The sequence below is a fragment of the Orussus abietinus genome, unplaced genomic scaffold (genome assembly GCF_000612105.2).
Source record: "Orussus abietinus isolate OABI.00-Male unplaced genomic scaffold, Oabi_2.0 scaffold62, whole genome shotgun sequence".
NCBI lineage: Eukaryota > Metazoa > Arthropoda > Insecta > Hymenoptera > Orussidae > Orussus > Orussus abietinus.
In genome coordinates this window covers 1,237-21,803 of record NW_019394299.1, presented here as the reverse complement: position 1 = coordinate 21,803, position 20,567 = coordinate 1,237, and the positions used below count along the sequence as shown (strand labels likewise).

The window sequence follows — 20,567 nt, the reverse complement described above, 5'->3', positions numbered from 1 at the left end:
GAAAAAAAAAGGGTAGTACTCGGTGGAAGATGAAGACGGCCCGGGAATGCCGCTCAAAGTGAAACTACGCGCTCGCGTTGTTTAAATGCTTTTAAACTACGAAACGGCCGTATAAAGGGGCCGCTTAGAAGGAGTTAATCCGATCTTTTTCAGGAAGGTTTCCTCGAAACCATCCCTCTTATTTTTAATGGCACGCGATAACCTCGCAGCCCGTCGAAACTTTAGATCTCTTTTGGATGGACTCGGTCGACGTCGTCGACGGTTGGTTGGCTATTTTTATAGAATTTAAAGGTCCTAATATTATACGCAACGTGAGTACTTGGAGCTTAAAAGAGGTAACGCGTATGTGTATAATTTATGCATCGCGATAAATGATGAATTGCCAAATTGTATATCGATGTTAGAAATACGCCTTTGAGAAAATAGCTCATCGAAAAACCGATACGCTTACCGAGTACTCGTCAACTATTATTTTGGTAACAATATTTGCATACGTACATGACATAAAGATAAAGGTTAAGAAATTCTTGCCTCCGCGAGAAAATGTTGTACAGATCCAAAACAACTTTCCAAGGTACAGAAATTATTTAGCTTCTATTTGGGAAATCGTGACTCGATTGAAATGTCGAGAAAATGTTCAAAGCAACGACGTCTGTTCCGTTAAATCGCGTAAACCGTTTGAAGTGAACTGACTTTACAGCAAATTTATCAGACGTCATTTACACAGTTTTTGAACGTCCGTAACATGTGGCAACTTTAACCTCGTCGACTTCTCCCGATTTCGTCCGACCGTCGAAATATAAGTGGAAAAGTAAAAGGTTAGCTGACACTTGAACGGGGCTATTTCATCCTGCGAAAGTATTTCCCGCCATAACGAAAAAACTCCATTAATACTTCGAATCGCTCTGTGCCCGTATTGAATTCCAACCAGAGCAGAATGCAAGTTACCAGTTCGTAATGTTTCCACGCTAGAGCGGAGCCACGACGAAAAAACGAAAGCAAATACGACACCCCAAGCGAAAACATATTGATCCAATATGAAGGAAATAATGCACGTATATCTATCTCCGCATCCCTATATCACATATACAAATACTTGAATTTCACGCGTCATCTCTAACCAGACGATACAAATCAAATAAAGTTATGCATGACTTCATATATAATGATCCATATCTTCGGATACGTTACAGGAAGTAATCTACGACGAGCCATCATGTGAGCGCATGCTCACATTTGTTTTCTCTCCCAGGATCTTAATACAAATTTTCAAGTAAAATACCAAAATCTAATATTATTCAAAACAACACCAAAAACCAACAATGACAATCTGCGCTAATTCGTGTACTTTTCCCATCAGGAAACTCGGTAGAGTTTCGCGCCAAATACATTAAAAAACGTGCGCCAACGGCACCGAATACTTAATGCCAAAGTTCGGTACTTCAATTTGATAAATATTCATTTCTCAATTCAGAGAACTTATCATAGATCCATATTTGGCATAACGAAAGAACGTTCCGTTTTGTAGAGCCTGTAATTTTTTTCAGATTTTTCTACTCCATCCGTTACTACGCGCTACGCTAAAAAAAAGGATACAGAGATATCTGCAGAAAGATCCGAAGAGTCCAACCAGCCCTCCGGCACCCCGAAAAACGTCCATTCAACCACCATAACATCGACTCACTCGAACCAACTATAATAAGGATGTATTTCAATATTCGTTACACGGGTTACAAACGACTCTCGCTAAAGTGGAAAAGTCCGCTAAAGAACGAGGAAAAAAGAAAGTCCGGCGCGACGTCACCACCATACGGAGCAGGGTCCTCCCCTGTCCGGATAAGGACCTCTTCGATCCAGGGGCCGAAAGAAAACCCCATGGCATCGTATCCTCGAAAGCCTTGGATCACCTCACGAGTCACCGATACATCCAAGGAGCGAGGATCGAGCGCGATCAGCGGTCGATCGATCCGGCGCGCGTCCGGTACGTCTCTATTAGGTTTTATTAGAGCATAATGCACAAAGAATAGGTAATATCATACACAATACATCCCTCGGTTCGTGTCCAGTCCATTACCGCGGCGCACTTTATTTCAGATCGATATCGGGCCGGCACGGTCCCAGCTCCTTCCGGCCGCGCCCGTCCACCAGCTCCAGGGGCAGTCTCGGTGCAGTGGGATATAACCCTATTAAGGGGACCCAATGATCGTCCGCCGTAACAGCTTTTCCATCAGGACCACCAAGACGAACAAAGTTATCCTCCCGGTGGGCTTCCCGGCACCTCCACGTTGCATGGCCGCAGGATGCTCCCCTGGAACACAACCTGGACCGGTCACCTTCTTGCCGCGTCGCACGGCCGACCTCCCTCTAATGATCTCGAGTACGAGATTCTCACCGTTTAAGACGTGCACCGTGACACTCGTCGGTGTCGCTTTGCTCGACTCGCAAGTGTAATTGCCGCTGTCGCTCGGAAGGGCCCGCGTTATCAAGAGCTTGCTCGTCGTGCAGTTCTTCGTCTTCTCCGTCTCCAGGGACACGCCACCCCTGGAGATAACCATCCCCGGATTTTCATGGAACAACAACCGATGCTGGATATTTTTATTCGATCGTGGCGAGGGTGACAATCGACTTGGAAGGAGGGAAAACTTGAGAAATGGGGATTTGGATGACGGCGAACCAGGGGTTGAGTCCAAAGAACGCGTCGTTTAGGGTGATGCGAAAGACCAGATTCTGCCCCATTTTCCTGCTTTTTAATATAGCCGTGATTTATTTCCAGGTTTGAAATTTAGGAATACGGGAGGCCTGGAGGTACGTCCTGGGTTAACGATCCGTTTAATTAAGCCGCGGGAAGAAATCGATCACGATGTTAAGGGGATGTGAAAGTGGTATCCAAAGGGTCAATCGTTTATGACACTTTTCTCCACACTGGGTGTACCGAATCGTTTCAGACTTTACAACGTGAATGTGGATGCTATAAAGAATGTCCTCGCCCTCATGAAATTTTTTTCATTTTTTTTTAACGTATAAAATGTCTATGGACGAGTTAAAAAAAAATTGAAATTGCATGGAGGTCAGAACCTTTTTTATAGCCTTCGTATTTGCGTTGTAAAATTTGAAACGATTCGGTACACCCAGTTTGAAGAAAAGCTTCATAACCGCGATCTCTTTGATGCCATTTTCGCATCACCTCGAGAGAAATTCAAATTTTGGTGGCAGGGCCAAAAGCAGAAAGCCGGCCCTAAAATTTATAACGACGAGACAGGTAATGGAATACGTAGAGAAGCAGCTGCAGGTGTTAGGGCCGAGAGCAAAGCAAGCAAACTTGTGCATGCGTAGTGCCGTACTTCTTTCTTAAAACAAAGCTGAAAGTAAGCGCAAGGAACACAACTCGTAAATTATTGCCCGCCGACTCCCGGAAACCTCGCGTTATGAATTATAGCTAAGCTGTTAACTAAAGGTAGAGGTAATTGTCTGAAAATGGAAAAAAGAAGAGGAAAGACTAAACGCATTGTTTCCGCTCGTGTACGGCATTCCGCCCTAAGCCACGAGACTAAATATCGTTAAAAAAAAAATCAGAAAGAGGGAAGCATCGAACGGCGCCCAAAAAAGGTGGCAAGGAATCGAACGAATGTGGGCTCGAAGCCAAGCTTCGTGATAAAAACGTAAAAAGCGGTTCGACCAATGTTTAAAACCCTATTATTGGTAAGATGCTTAGTTTTGCTCAAACTGATGAAGATTCTCATAAAGATAAAAAATGAAAAACCTGGAAGTCGCCCCGAAATCGACTCGTAGATGTTCGAGTTATCTAAATCACCCTGTTTATTGCTGCGAACATGTCCAATGATGAGGCAACTATGTACCTCCAGATAATGCCGCAGTTGGAATTAGTAACCAGGCCAAATGCTGAGCAGACCTGCTGGAAAGAGGACGAACGGTGCTCATCTGCCGCCGACATTCGAGCGGAACAAGCCACTAAAGAAGCCAGAACTGAAAGGCGCAAGAGAGAACGAGAAGCCGAAGATGATGCAAGTGCTGCTGAATGTGCTTTCCATGGAGCAAGAGTCGATAGAAATCGCTGAAATAAAATTCCCCAGCCTTATTGTACGAAAAACGATTCTCAAATTGGAAGATTGTCTATTCGTGCCGTGCCATTCTTTCGTATTAACTTATTCGTCGGAGTATCCCTGAATCAAGAACAGGATTTACATCAAGGAACAAATTAAACGGTCATATTATTTTAAATCAATACCGAACGAACGCATCCACCAGGAGTTGGAACTTCCTTTCGCTATGAATATTACTTAATATGATCTGACATATGTTGCCGGAAAAATGACATTTAAGAAATCGGTAAGTTGCCTTAAACGTGTTACATTCGCTACAACGTATAGTGGTAGGGTTTTTACAGTATTTATGGTATGTCGTATTATGCTAATCCAGAAATGAAAATAGTTCAGAGCAAATATGTAAACATAATTACCGGAAAATTTAGCCAAAAGTGCTTTGGAATTATCTGTCGATTATTTCACGCGTGAAGTAATTATTTGCCAAAGGACGCATTTGATCCCATTAAATGCTTCCGTTGGGCGCTTAATTTGCGTAACATGTCTCAAGTAAACGTCGCACCTGAAATTTGTAAATTTTTTAGTCAAGCACGGGGCTTTTACCGTGCGTCCGCGACTCAAATGCGCGTGAAGGGAAATTGCGCGTCCACCGGAGACTTCATTTTTAATTGGGTTCTGAAAGCTTCAAAAGCCGTAAGTTAAGCCGGGATAAAAATTCTAAAGAGCGCCCGTCACTGTCACCGCTATCAAATTATCCGGAAAATCGTGACAAACAAACGTTTAAATTTGAAAGTACCTAACAAAGTGGCATTACGTGGCGATGTTATCAAGAAGGTAGAAGTACCGTATTTTAAAAAGGCTGAAATATGAACGCGAAGTTTTACCTGAATTCCCGACATATTTATTAAATAATTTAATTTGAGTGAAATTGACAAGTTAACGCTTACTCTAGTTAGGTTTTGCTATTTAACGACTCGCCGTCGTTATTTTAAAGCATGGTATTAGAAAGGAGTACGAAATCTTTTATCAAAGGTAAGATGAAAGTCTGGGCGCCGAATAATTTATCGTACTAAGGCTACCTCAAAGTTCAGGCCAACTATTTGAGATCCAGTTGAAGCCCAGAATTAATTTCCTATGCGGGTACAGTACAATATCCCTCTGTACTAAGTGCTTCAAACTAAAGCCGTCAATCCTTCCAAAGTTGTGTGTATGTCAACTTGTGTATACCAGTCGAGAGGAGGCGGATGCAATAGGTGTGTCTCGCGATTGCGTTCGGATGTACTCGACAAATGGCCCAACAAATGTCTTCCGTGGAGCATAATACGACCTCGCAAGGGAACATGCGAAAAAAGAATTCAACCAGAGTCTTTTACTTCCTTAAAGAGATAACGCGTAGCCCGCCAGCGAATATCAAACAGAAAAGTGAAACATGGAGTTTAATGAACTAACGCGAGACAGAGCTGGAAAAGTCATCCGAGAAGTAACAGCGTCTACTTTTCAACTCTACATGAAACGATCGACCTAACGAAAAAGTTACTAATCTAATTTCGCCACTTTATTCAACATTTCGATCCAACTTTTCGTAATTGAGCGCATAAACACGCGTCCTCGGAACGAGGCAAATGCATTAGCGACGCTTGATATCAACTTTTGAATAAATTGAACGGTCGGCGCAACGAATGGGTTAGGAATCTAATTTCACTAATCCTGTAATCCAGGGCTGATTTTATCGAACGCTCCAATCGAATCCGTCGAAATCGAGCATATAAACACGCGTCCTCGAAACGAGGAGGCGAATACATTAGCGGCGCTTAATGTGCGTCTCGGATATAGCGGGCAAATTGATTTACAAGTTCCTTAATTGCTATACGATACTATCTTTCAATTTGCGCCCGGCGTACTAAGGAATTAATGCAAATTCCTCGAAAAGACTAATTCATGGGCCACTTTTAATTACATCTATCCAAAGTGCCGGGAGTAATGGCCGAGTCAAATTAGAGGAGCATCACGCGCGAGCAATTACGTCGCGATGCGTACGTGTGTTGAAAACTGGAGGCGCGCCGGATACGAGTTCAGCTGTAAACCGATTGTCCAAGTTTCGCTCGGACGTGTCAAAATCCGGCTGAAATCTTAATAACACCAGCGGATACCCGAACACCCGAACACCCGAACAGACCACCGAACGCTTTGTCGAACGTTCGATTCGCAGCCGGAGATTACACGGAATGGACCTCGCCGAACGTTATGGTCCTATCCCCTGAAATAGAATCCAACAACGGAACGTGCACCTCGTGATAATCATTCCTCGATACTTCTCCTGCTAATCAGCTTCGCGGATCGACCGAAATAGGATCGGAAGAGGTACGATCCTCCCAGTGTCCCAGTTTTGAAAAACGACGACTAAACCGTGTATTACACGTTGCGAGTACACGTTAAAGCTCCATATAGGTCAAGTAATAATGCACATTATAATCATGGCATAAAGCATAAGCTTAACTGGCATATAAAACCAAATTCCGAAATTGGAAATCACAATTATGTAGATCGCATATAGGAATCTAATGCAATGGCAGAGCCGCCATTGAGGGTAAAACTGCGGACAAAAATAATGATCCAGAGGACGTTATGCCCATCAACCAAAATGAGAGTAGAAGTGCCATTTACAAACGCGTTAGGACATATTGGAACCAAATTTGAAAAACTCCGGAAAAGTAAATTACACCATATTAGAAACGATACACTAGAAGTGAGTCCTATAATTAAAGCTAAAAGCAGAACAGAAGAGATCAAGTTGTGACCACGAGATTACATATACGGCATACCAATTTCAGCCATGCCTATCTGTTAAGTGCAAACAAGAAGATCGGAATATGCACTATATGCAATGTTGTAGTTTCAATAAAATAGACTATCACGGAATTTGTAAAACACACCACTTCAAGATATAATAGATATCTAAGAAACCGAGTGAACCTGCAGGAAATATTAAACGTCCCATCACGGTGCAAGAAAATTATAGACTACCTAAAGAAACAGGACATCCACAAACTGATGTGATACAACTTGTAACCGAAATCCATACGAGACCAAAGATCCACTGCTAACCACATTTTGAATAACGATACATAGCTATCGACTGAATATAAACTTTATATACAAACACTACGCGTGAACGCAGTCGCTAACAACTGACAATGTTTGATGCGGCTTTAAGATGAAGTGAAACACGTCGAGGAACTTGATCAACGTCGATAAAGAAGATTTTTCTAAATGCCTGCGTTGCCGACGTTCGTTTTTACATTGACAGCTGTATCGAATTATATTGGTTATTGTCCCAAATGGCATACTCCACCTGTCGTTTTCGTACAATAATTATAAAGAAATCGAAGTAAAACTCCAGAAATCCTCTGGATTCATGCTTTCTGGGGCCCTAATTGACCCGTAGGGGTACCCTCTACGCCATCTGTGATTTTCAGGTCAATTAAATTTTCACTCCAAGACCTCGTATTACCATCGTTTTAGCATAGAAGCGTATACAACACTTTTTTTGCCCTTATCCCGTTCAAATGCGAATTTATCGATTACCAGAGTGTTCTAAATTGTCGTAAAATTGTCCTGACCCTTTCGATTCTCATATCAGAGCCTTCGATAATTGTATATTGATCGAAATATGAGAGCTCGACGCCATTTTGGTTCTGCTCTGGGCTGAGTAAAAAAATTTTGTTAAAAAATCCAAATTTTGAATGTGTCGGGACAATTCTTAGATGATCAGGAGTAATGTGTCAGAGTTTCGGACAGTTTGGTCTAATACCTTTAAAAAAAAGTGTATTCGAATCGACTGATTTGAAGGGGGTTTCACTTCACCTTAAATAAATTAAAATAAATGCAAAAAATTCTAAGCTCGCCGACGTTCTTAGACCTTGGGAAAACAAGCTCCGGAATCCTTTACATGAGATACCAGGACCACGAGGTGCCCTTAAAGTCCACCCTCGTCCACGTGGATTTCGCGACCGAGTCCCCCTCAAAGATCTCAGTCAAAGATTCAAAAGTCCACCTCCCCTCGGCTCTGCCTCGGTTCGTATTTTTAGCGCATTCTTGACCCAGTGGAACCCGAGGTGGACACGAGTTAGAATAAAAGTCCCCGGGGGAGGCAGGACTCCGGGATGACGTATCGATTGCAAGGACTCAACACCGTTTCGACATTAACCTCCCGATCTCGAGTCGAGAATGATCGCGACGGCGGACGCGCGCCGAATGGGAAAACGCAGATCAAAATCCGTCTGGAAAGCCGGTAGTACTCGGTCGTGCAATCTCTCCCTTTACTAGACATTTCGAACTAAAACCATCAATCCCTCCAGCGTACACGCGTCGTCGTGTGCGCCTCGGTCGAAGGGCGGATGCAATAGGGGCGTTTGATATATGTATCTCGGACGCACGACTCCCTTGTTGCACAAGTTCCTCAATTGCAGCCCAAAATGATCTTCTCGGCGTACGCGGCTGGAATAATATAAAGGACGGTCTTACGAAATCCTATGAAAAATCGTCCCCGATCTCTCTTCGCCTCCCCCTCGTTGCATATTCTGGACAGCATCTTCCATCTGTCCAAACTGTGTCGCAGATTTGTATAAGTAATATGGGGAAATTACGAGCTACCGACGTGTACCTATCATCGATGAGGAAGACCGCGCTTGTACTATTTCAATATTTATGATAATTTTTCGTTATTAGTTACTGGACTTAAGCGCAACCTCCGCGTTCAGCCGATGTGTTTTAAAGAATATAATATTTTTTAAGTGAAACTTTCTATGGGATAATAGGTGTACGTTCGTATGCTGCCAAAGAGACAAGATTCAAAAAAGGAAACGCTTTTTGGTTCATTTTTTACAGTGAATTGCTATTTACATTTATCTCTGTGTTTTAGTATTAACAGAATTTGCGTAAACGATCTCGTTAATATCAGGTATTTTTTTCGGTTAATTGTTAACGTTTAAGGAGACGTAAAAAAAATAAGAATAGGAAATGGAAGTAATTATGCCGAAAATAATCGATGTTGATCGCATAAGGGCATTTCGTGAATAATTAAGAATAATTAATGATGTCTAATAATTCTTTTTAATTTAGAAATTTGATTTCCAACTCGCGTGGTTTTCTATAATTTAGAGACGTACCTAAAATATTTATGGTATTATTTAAAGGTGTTTTGGAATCGTTTGGTCGTTTTCATTTTTTGTATTCGAAGGAAAGAAGGACTCGGAGCAATTTCTCAAAAGACTTGTCGAGGAAAAGTGGCCTACCCGATGGGTGCGATCGATTCGCTTGTTAATGCGCTCCATAAATTGTCCATAATTTCATTTAAGACTGTCCATCGACCCATCCCTTCCAATTACGTTTTAATTGATTCCCGCGAGTTGAACGTTTATTAACCAAACGTTCATTTCGACCTTTATACCTTGAAAGCCCTGGAAGTGTTTCACGAGCCTTAGGTACTTCTAAGGTATCGATACTTACTCCTGAAGTACCTACTCAGACATTTACAATAATTCATATCGTAAATATACATGCTTCGGGTTGGCAAAATTTAGTATTTGTAAAACCAATCTGGAACACTCGACGGAAACCCAGAAGACGTACTAAGTAGACTTTATAGTCCCGATAAGAAAATAACTTAATTCAGAATTCAATTTCTTGATTTCCGAACTTCCTCCATAGAATCCAAAAATAATGTGTGAATGAACAAAAATCAACTTTACAAAGGAGTACATACCCGAAGGACCTAGTTATGTCCAATGGGAAAAAGTCGTAGGTACGGAGTGTACTTTTAATTCGACGTGTACCGCATCTCCGACCTCGATCGCGAACTCTCAGTCATAATAAAGTAAAATAAGAAACTATCGGCGTGCGTGGCCGAAAGGAGAAGCTAGATACAATATGATATGATATATATCGATCACAATCGAACGAAAGAACCGGCTCCGTTGTTGCTCGGCTCCTCAATCCCAATCCGAAACGATCTTCGCGGCAAACGTGTGCCGAATAAAAAAGTACGAATCTAGCGCCTTCCGGGAGGCTTAGTACCGACTCCTTCATTGCACATTCTAACCCAATACCGGCCATCTATCCAAACTGTACAACTCTCTATAAGAAAAAAAAATAAAAAGGAAGCTAACAAACTATCGACGGGTGCACTTCAATTGAGGAAGTGGGTACAATGGGGGACTTGATATACGAATCTCGGACGTACCGAGTCCCTTGTTGCACCTCGATCACACCCCTAAACGATCTTCATGGCGAACCCGACCAGAATAATCTAGGAGCAAATTTGGATCCGCCTGAAACGTCCATTACGATCGCTCTTGTCATGTCCTATCATGGCTCGCTAAACCAAAATCGTTCATTCCTCCGAATCCTACCAAATCCTATCTCCGATCACGAAGTACGCGTCTCTTTATGGTTGCCTAATTATTGCCTCGCAAATCGAGCGCCGAAATTGTTCAAAGACGTTCACTCGAAGCTCATTGACCAAAGAAATTCATTTCGAGTTCATTGTTCAAAGAAGTCCACCGATCGATTCGCATAAGAAGGCCGGCTTGCGGAATTTCATAATCTAGAATCAAGAAATCTAAATTTCATGAACGCGCCGAACTTTACGATTTTTCCTTACCCTCGCTAAAAAGTTATTCAAGCCCGGGGATCTTCTTAGAATTTCATTCACCTTGGGGTGCCAGTTATAATATGTCACTTTGGGGAGGGTTAGTGGAAACTGGTCTTTATAATGAATCATTAAAATTCCAACGTTCCTGATACTTCGAGCGGTTATGAAAGTATAAAAGATGTTTTCCCCAGGAATAATTGCTTGTAATCAATTATTTTTAATAGTTTATCCGTTACGAAGAATCGTTAGGATAGAATCCAAAGTATCGATGTAAAAAATTGAACCCCCAGGAAACAAGCACGTATCGCAGGTTTGTTTGAGGGAATATTAATTAAGCTGACTGTTGCAAACACGTGGAATGATACTTTGGTTAAAATGCGTCGAATATTCAAGCATTAGTTCTGAAAGAGACTTCAAACAAAACTTATTGGTCGAACCGTGAAATTGTGAAAAGGTCGATTTCGCTTTGAAGGGTGGTCTCGCTCCCTCTGAATCGTTTTTTCTGTCAATAACAAAAATATCTGCTTTCATCTGTCGAATTATTCTCTTGGCGTCTGCGCAATTTCATCCGAATCGAAATGATCTGTTCGCGATATACTTTTAGTCGGTAAATTTTCGAAGCTCCTGCTACACGGACCTCCAGATCCTTTAACGTACTCCAGACCTTCAACGGCAATCTTTTCTTTTTTTATTTATAAGTACCTAGCAAAAGGTCAGAATAAAAGCGGCCATTTCAACAATGGGTCGCGTTACTCACGTCACTCGTTGAGCCGAGCTGAGTTTTATAATGAGACCTAATGTAAGACCCACGTTCAAGCAATCTCCGAGGCTAAGAACCCTCGACTGTGGTTAATGCTTGGATTGGTGGCCAAGAAGTCCCAGGTTTCTGCGACGTTTTCAAAATCCTTTTCGAAAGAGAAACCACCGCGGAGTGGATTTAAGAGAGTGTGAAGTGAAATTCTTGAAATCCGCTGTTCTCCCTGGAATAAAATTACTATTTATAAACAAATTATTCTTCACGACGCTCTAAGTACGAGCTGGATTGAAGATAAAATTAGATGTCAGATTCAGGCCGAGTTTCAATGTCTCTTCCCCCCAGAAAATTTATGTACCTCGACTTTCATTCTTTACGGGGCAACACCTGGAATTTCGCATCACCTTAACTGTAATAACGAGCAGTCCGAACAGTTTCCATTTAAGGGGTAATTCTGGACTCGGGGAAGCATGCATGAACATATCTGAAACTGGAAAATTGTCTATATAACCCGCAGTTGGGCATATTCGATAGCTAATGAAATACCCTCAAAAACCGACAGAATGTTTATTCAAGATCGACAGGCATAGAAAACGAGTTCTCGGCGTTGGGCAGCCAGTTTAAAAACCGGGGAACCCATTTTCCGCGAGCCGCTTTTGGAAACGGTTTTCAAAACACGAATTCATCGGGTTTCTGTCCAGATTTCCAATCCTAACAAGCCGTTTACAAATCTCAAAAAAAAACTCCACAACTTGACGTGCAAAAATGGCTGTTTAATGATAAACAAGATTTGACGAAGTACGTAAATATACCTAGCTCAAGGAGAACAAAAACCTCCCAAATAAGAAAAAAAACCACTGTCCCTTGTCACGGTACACCTCCACGTCAATTTTCCATACTCCGCTTTTCAAAATATCAAGTTAAAACCACCCAAACGACCATCTTTCCTCTAATTTGGTGATTTTTCTTCACCAACATCCCATCTCGACCCAACTGCCTCAAGTAACAAGTATTTTTTTAAACGTAGGAAATGAAAATCCTACACAATGTCTCTTAACATTGTTATAGCCACACCATTAAAAATATCTGCTCCAAATATAACACATAGGGTAAAGTACGGATAGATGCCACGTTTTTCAGATCTTTAAAACAAATTAACTTTTAGCGACCTGACGTTCCTGCTTGCATAGGCCCTCCCCCCGGCACTTCATTTACGACGCAACACCCATGAAACATGCACGTGCGTAGGGTTATGATCGCCTAAAAAAATCAGTGCATCAGATTTGCCCGTAAAGTTTTTCTCAACTCGAAGCAACTGCTATAAAAGTAGAAAACTAGCACGTAAACTAACATATTTACCTCATTCCTACATCATAAATATAACAATTAAAGACCTTCAACGGTGTCCTAATCTCACTTTGTAACGTTTATTTGGATATGTACGAAGGTATCTATCCGTACATAAAAGGATAAATGCCCTAGTTTAAAGACAACAGATGACTAAACTATTTCCTTTTTAGGACGGATAGATGCCTTTTGGAGATTATTCCATTTTGTATTTTTTTTTTCGTTTTTTTGTATTCAACGCGGAGTATTTAACGATATTTACTCTAAGTAAAGATATTCTATTACAGAATGCCGAGATGTTACATTCGAAAAGTAGATGTAGAAAATGAATGTTTGTTCTAACGTATATGCCTATGTTAACCATTCAAAACTATTTTTGTTAACTTTGCTAAGATTAAAAATACGGTTTTTCAAACAAATTGATTATGATTTGATTTCTTCTCCCGCAGGGTATCTATCCGTTCACGCAAAGGCATCTATCCCACCCCTGTGGGATAGATGCCTAAATCGAGACCTTTTTTATTTTTCTTCTATTATAATAACCATTGATCTTGGGCAAATAATTGTAGAATATAATGAAGAAAAAATGACGGCATGATAAGGACATGGAATTGTTTGGAAACAAAAAGAAAATACCGAATTTAGAAGCATATGTTAAAAACGTAGGCGTCTATCCGGACTTTACCCTATACATTTCTTTAACATACAATATTTCCAAATTTCTTCTACCATTGCATTTTGTCATACACGAGTATACGAGTTTCAGAACACACGTGTACTAACTTTAAAAATTCTTTGTATACCAATTGTCAATTACTTACACATACAGTTGTTCATAATTATAGAAAAACACGTTGCAGTCCGTTTATCAACACCTGTACTGACTTTTTTTATCATCTTATTGCTTTTTTCAAGATTTCCAATACTCTTGGACAAATCACTCCCTTGATACTCTTCGAAACGAGAGGGTATTCACTCAGGAAATTATGGATTCTAATGCTCGAAATCACTAGAAATCATTGGAAATCGCCAAAACATTGTGACACTTTTAACTCTTTCGCTACTAACGGTGACTATAGTCACCCAACGCCTGATGCTCGCTAAGAAGTTTTTTTTTTTTCATTTGTTAGACATTGCCATTTAGAATTCTTATTATTTATATAAATACAAAACACCCAAAGATATTTCTATAGCTGCTTTCATTTTGAATTAATAAAACAAATATTACGGAAATACCATAAAGACGATTGTAGACAAAGCGCTCCTAGATCTGCGGATAAACATCCTTTTAGGCTTATTGGTAGACCCTTCCCGGCGATTCACCCTAGCGCGAAAACAAAACGAAAAGGCGGATTCAGAAAGGGTATTGTTTGTATTAAAAATGAGGTGCAAGGACAAACGCATTACCAATGTAAGATATGTAACGTAGGACATTGGGTATACTCGTGCTTTGAAACTTTTCATACGAAATGACATTATTAAATTATATTTTCTAGTTGCATTATAAATAAACTTATCTTTTATCCGTTTTGCATTAGTTTTTAGCAATTTAAATAAAGCGTTAATAATTGACCTCACGTCCCTAAACGTTAAAAAATACGTTCTCTCGGCAGTGAAGTTTAAGGGCCTTGTTCGTTGAGATTGCCCCGTACCGAGGCAACGTTTCTACGAGCTGGTCCGCCGTAGCGAAAAGGTTAAGGTGAAGTGAAACCCCTTTCAAATCAGTCGATTCGAATATAACACTTTTCTTTAAGGATATTAGACCAAACTGTCCGAAACTTTAACTCATCGCTCCTGATCATCTAAGAATTGTCCTGATACATTCAAAATTTGGATTTTTGGAAAAAATTTTTAACTTATCCCAGACCAGAGCCAAAATGGCGTCGAGCTCTCATATTTCGATCAATATACAATTATCGAAGGTTCTGATATGAGACAATATAGGGTCAGGACAATTTTACGATAATTTAGAACACTCTGGTAATCGATAAACTCGCATTTCAACGGGATAAAGGCAAAAAATGTGTTGTATGCGCTTCTATGCTAAAACGATGGGAATACGAGGTCTCGGAGTGAAAATTTAATTGACCTGGAAGTCACAGATGGCACATGGGGTCCCTCTGCAGTGAATTAGGGCCCCAGTAAGCATGAATTCAGAGGATTTCTGGAGTTTTACTTCGATTTCTTGATATATATTGTACGAAAACGACAGGTGGAGTATGCCATTTGGTATAATATCCAATTTAATTCGGCCTAGCTGTCGATATAAAAACGAACGTCGGCAACGTAGGCATTTAGGAAAATCTTCTTTATCGACGTCGATCAAGTTCCTCGACGTGTTTCACTTCACCTTAAGGCCGAGTGTCTCTTGATACCAAATCGCGTTGTTATTTATCATATGAAATCAAAGGCGATCGATTCTCAACAAAGGAAATCGTTTTCACAGATTTCCGAGTGAATAGCTCCTAGCTTCGAAATGTAGTATACAGTCCGATTTGCATCTCGAATGTCACTGTTTCTGGCTTCGGTATACCCTTGCATTCGAAAGTGATCGAGGTATAGCTTTAAGAGTCTCGCACAGAGATGAATGAAAGGACGAACCTAGGTCCGTCGAAGTCGATGATGGCTCCATTATGGTACCAGGTGACATTACTGGGGGGCACATCCTGGGCGTCGACGGTGCAGGTCAGGCTGATGGTGCTTCCCCGCTTGACGTAGACGTCCTCGGCTCCCCAGATCCTAGCCTGGACGACTGAAATAAAAAAAAAAGTCCCGGGCAAAAAGCAGCTCCCTTCATACCTATCGAACTGCTACACTGAGCGAAAAATTTACTTTCCAGGCGAAATTAATTACTTGTGGCAATCGAAATGTTTCTCGCTAATGGAATTTCCGGACTGAAATCAATTTTACCGAAGCAGGAATCAAGTGTCGCAACCCAACAATAGCAATTTAATATCAAATGGGAATGATCTTGCGAAGAAGAATTGTATGAAAAAAATTGATCTCATTTACAGAGAATACTGACGGAAGGTTATATCACATTTTAGATAGACCGTTGTATAAAACTCAAACAACCTAGTACTTGATATAAAGAATTATTAATGGCGTATCAATTGTTGGAAATTGATGCAAGAACAAGTTCACGGGAGCGAGTTTAGAAGTTTGAGAAGAAACATCGGACACGCTGCAATTCCATTAAATCCTAAGTTTTTCCAAGAATATTATTGATACTTTAAAAGTCTTCCACCGTTCGAAGTGAATCGATTTTCTTTTATAACGCCTTTATGCACAGAAAATGTAACGAAAACGCGTGAAAGGGGCTTAATGTCGAGCCTCAAAAGATTCTATCGTTTATAATTTGTCTTAATTCCATTTGGTCGGGTTCTCTCGACAGTGGTTCGTAAAGATCCGTTCGACGTAAATATATCTTTTTTCAAGGAAGTGATTCCTTCGCTCGACGTATCGAGAGGCGTAATCGCGAGAGTAGCCGGTGACCTCTGGATCGCAAGGAGCAAAGATGGTCGCCACTCACCCAGGACCTTAAGGTGCACGGCCATGTGTATCTTAGGCTCGCTGTTGACTTGACACTCGTAAATCCCCGCGTCCCTCGGCTGCACGTAATCTATCCGGAGGTTCCACTGGCCCGTCACTTCCGGTCGGCCGATCACGCGAAATCTGGCGTCGCTCGTGTAAGTCGAAGTCATCGACGTCAGCACGTGCAGATCCCGGCCCCGTATCCAGGATACCTGGACAAATTGGCCCTCTCATCACGGACGCTCTTTTCTCACCTGCTGGTCCTTGCCATCCATAATGGCGGGCGCCGCCTAACGACCGAGCCGAGACCCGATAATATATCAGCGCGCGACTTGCTCTCGCTTCCTCGCGAAAAACGCGTCCCACCACCCAACGCGAGGGATTATGCGACTCGCCGACTCGGTTAACGCCAATCTCTCTCGCCTCTGCGGGAATTTCCCGCCGAATTAACCGTCTGCCCGAAATGGCGGGGACCGGGGCAAAAAGAAGCGCCGCGATGCAGTTACAACGAGTTATTGGGTTACGCCAGGGTCCTTTTTAATGTACACGTAATTGAAACCAGCGCCCGATTATTCGGTGATTTGGGTTATTAATGGCGGTTGGCTTTAATGGGATTCCGCACCCGGAAAAAAGAATCATTTTGGTAATAAGTGGAGTTGACTCCTTTGGTTTATGGAGAGTGGTTTAGCTCTACGGCCGGGTCCACTGACGTCGACTAAATCGTTTATCGTCTAACCTTGGGTTAAAGTGACTGAGACTAATTTAACCGAGGGTTTACTTGGACCTAAGTACCTGTATTAATTGCAATGTGTACGTTATGACTATGTTCAGGTGGAAAACCTTTAAGATCGGACTCGACGTCAGGTTGTACCCTGGGTAGTTGTTTAAGAATCGGATGGGGAAGACTTTCTAATAAATTACTTTTTAATTAAGTTAAATGCGTAGAGGAGAATTTTATGCAATAAGCTGATCCACGGTTCGGGGAGCGTTGTTGTTTTGACGTTTCGAGCTCTCGATGTCAGGTTAGATTTTGATAACTTTGCCGAAAAATATCATCCGCGTTTCAGGGGCAAACGGGATTGTCAAACGAATTACTATTTGATGATTGAAAATTTATATGAGCCATTAGCTGATTGCTTCACGGTCCGATGATTAATCCAAGTAGTTCACGATATTTTGCCTGTCAGTCGAGGATTTTATAAATCTCGAGATATATCTGAAATAATGGTTGCTAAATACCGATGCACTGGTTCGTCTCGTGAATTTTACAAATGTCACTAAATGGTTCGAGATTAAAACAATTGTAAGATCCCTGCGACCAGAGATAGAATCACTCTGGGATCTCATTCCGAGAAACTAGAATTCTTCAGGGCGGGACAATTGATTCTATAAGTAGAGATTCCAATCTTGCGAAACTCATTGCGAGGAAGAATAAGATAGGAGCCGAGATTCTAGGCATGTCTCCATATAATGTTACTGGCTATAAAAGGGGATGATAAAAATCTTTCACGGTCATAATCGACTATCTTCCAGAGCTATGAATATCCTAATTATGAATTATGGACGAATGGTAATCGTCGCACCGTTTGAGACAAAATCTTTCCAGCCACGTGGACGGGCATATTTTTACGCTATGAATATTACAAATACTCAAATGTTTCTACGAGAGGGACTCAAAAATCTAAAGTAGTAATTAAACGGCATACAGCACAGCACTGCAACTCTGATTTTTATTTTACATTAGAAATTGGTTTCCCAATTTATCGGTATCAATTTTTTACATCGTTTGTCACATCGTAACTCTCACTGGAATTTTATATTTCCGAGAATTAGACAATCCCTGAGCGTTTAATTTTCTTTGCATTACATAAACTGTTCGCGTATACTTTAAACGTATTTTTTAATCGATTTATGTACAATGAACGCTTATTTTGTTACACCCATTTGAAATACATTTAAAGTAAACATTTGAGCTATTTTGATGCAGCGGTTTTCAAAGCATCCATTCTCCGAGCAATATTTCGTGTCAGTATTTTCACATATTTAATTTGAAAGATAAATTAATTACGAAAGTTGTCTAACATGTTTTACGTAAAAAAGAAAAAAAACTTATCCTTCGTGGACAAAACAAACGATAAATATTGTACATTTATTGTAACGTCGTTCATGGAAAAAAATTGCGCCCGCGTTTCCGCGCCACATTTCATGCGCATTACGAATTAGTATTTGCACTTACATACAAACTCCCGTATGTGCTCGCGTATGTCCGAAAAAATATAACAATGGAGATACTGGAAAGTTGCAGCAGTAGCTTCAGATCTATTGTTACAATTTTCTTTTATTCCCCTTGTTTTATTCCCTTGTGCGCATTCAGACGTAAACAAGCGTATACGGGCACAATGCTTATTCGTGCGAACACGCCGGCATTGTAGCTGCACACAGTTGTTATATCGTGTACGTTACCAACAATAACGCATAATGTATGGACCACATAAAATAGGTAATTACATTTGCGTCACGATGTTCACCGCCGAATAGACATCAAATTACAGGACGCAAGAAGTCACGTTGTTAAAATATTTAAGATATTTATTTCCCGTATTGCCCTTCCGAAATATTTAGGACATATTAGTTTGTAAAGGACTGTTATGAACTCTTTTATAATAATTGTTCAGTTACGTACATTAAATTAGCCAAACATATCCTTTGACCCTTAATCATGATTTAAGATTTGTATATACGATATATTTATTTTTATTTTTAACATGTAGTTAGTTAAAAGCAACATATTTTCTATTATAGTCTCGCGGGTTATCTTTATCTATAGTTTTGGCATTAATTCATTATTTAGCTACGTCATTTTATACTCGTTAAATATGATATTACTGGACTGATAACTGCACAAGTCCCTTGAGTAAACATTTTTACTACTCGTTAACAAACTTTGTTTCGTCTATAATTAACGACTGAAAGTTTTCGCGTAGTTGGGAAATTTTGTAATCACGCTTGATTTTATGGGAGGATTGCGGGACGAAGCACAAATAAAAAGGAAAAAACAATCCTGTGGTCTGACCCTAGGAGCTAAATTACTGACAGTTTTCACTCCATTTGCGGGGTAGTTTCCTACAGAGGGAAGCGTTCAAATTTGAAGCTGGTCGAATATCAAAAGAGACATTCCGTGCCTTCCTTCGCACCGACAATTAATTTTCCGATCGATCCGCAAATTCGATCGATCAACAAGATATTACACTTTCTACATCAACCAGGAATCGCCCGAAAACCGAACGTCACCAAATTTTCAATGATCCTTTTTTACGTATTCAAGCGGAAAAAAATTACGATCACCCCCTATCGGCCATTAATTCCTTCAATTACCTCCCTCGAACGTACTTTTCCCGCTTCCAAGCATTAAACGAAACAACCAAGATCATCCCAAAAACAGGGCTAAAATCTAAAAAAGGGTTTCCCTTTCCCGCGAGTACCCCGAAAAGTGACGAAACAAGGAGGGGAGTCCTCTTGTGGTAAAAACTCAGTTATCGGCGTTATCGGCGACAGCCCGAAGAACAGAGGAAACGGCCCGACTCCCCTCCTCGGAGGGGCACGATAACGTACGTATGCGAAGCATCCCCCTCCGCAGAGGGGGAGGTCCTCTTTTCTGGAGCGACTGGAGCTCTCGGAACTCACGGTATGATTCCCCAAGTTCTTGACACTGCACAAGAGCACGGCGGACTGTCCCACGACGGCGGTGACATTGCGTGGGGTATTGTTCTCAAAGTACGTCCCCTCGGCCCTGCGTTTCCCGTCCCTAACGAGGAAGCTCCTCGAGAGATTCGCCTCGGCTGAAATCATGATTCGTTGCTGAATTCCCGGGGAGGTGGCGAAGCCGGGGTCCTACTCAAAGATACCGACTGACGAGGCCGTGTCCGGTGGCCCTCGCGGTGGAGGTGTCGGCGCGTAACAGGTACGCGCTGCTCAGCAGGAACAGCGCCATGCCGTGGAGAGGTGTCATCTTACAGGCCGCGTTCGTTCATCTTCCTGGTCCCTGCCGAGCCCCGGGTTAGCGGGAGACCGCGCGGTCCAGGCGACCAGGGTCCTCCATGACGCCGCGGCGACCCCCGATGGCGGGGACCGCCAAGACTCGTGGCGGCCGCGGGAACTCGGAACGATCACGTCGACCGCGCCTCGAGGAGGTCGAACTCGTTCCCGGGCGTCCCTTCTG

The 20,567-nt window shown here is 41.6% G+C and overlaps 1 protein-coding gene across 1 annotated transcript; it reads right to left on the bottom strand.

Annotated features, from left to right (window-relative positions):
* Nucleotides 1-2,186: 2,186 nt before the first annotated feature.
* Nucleotides 2,187-20,357, bottom strand: LOC105698417 (zwei Ig domain protein zig-8). The gene is made up of 6 exons (XM_012422656.1): nt 20,258-20,357; nt 20,033-20,187; nt 16,347-16,560; nt 15,416-15,566; nt 2,393-2,541; nt 2,187-2,308 (listed from the first exon to the last, which is right to left on the bottom strand). The coding sequence occupies exons 1-6, from the start codon at nt 20,355-20,357 to the stop codon at nt 2,187-2,189; spliced, it is 891 nt and encodes a 296-aa protein (XP_012278079.1).
* Nucleotides 20,358-20,567: the final 210 nt, after the last annotated feature.

Excerpts from the sequence above, each read along its gene's own strand:
- LOC105698417 (XM_012422656.1), bottom strand. The coding sequence starts at position 20,357 with ATGACACCTCTCCACGGCATGGCGCTGTTCCTGCTGAGCAGCGCGTAC. Across the intron at positions 20,188-20,257 it reads CACCGGACACGGCCTCGTCA|CCGAGGCGAATCTCTCGAGG; the intron begins GTCGGTATCTTT and ends TCATGATTTCAG. Across the intron at positions 2,542-15,415 it reads ATCGACTTCGACGGACCTAG|GGGTGGCGTGTCCCTGGAGA; the intron begins GTTCGTCCTTTC and ends GGTTATCTCCAG.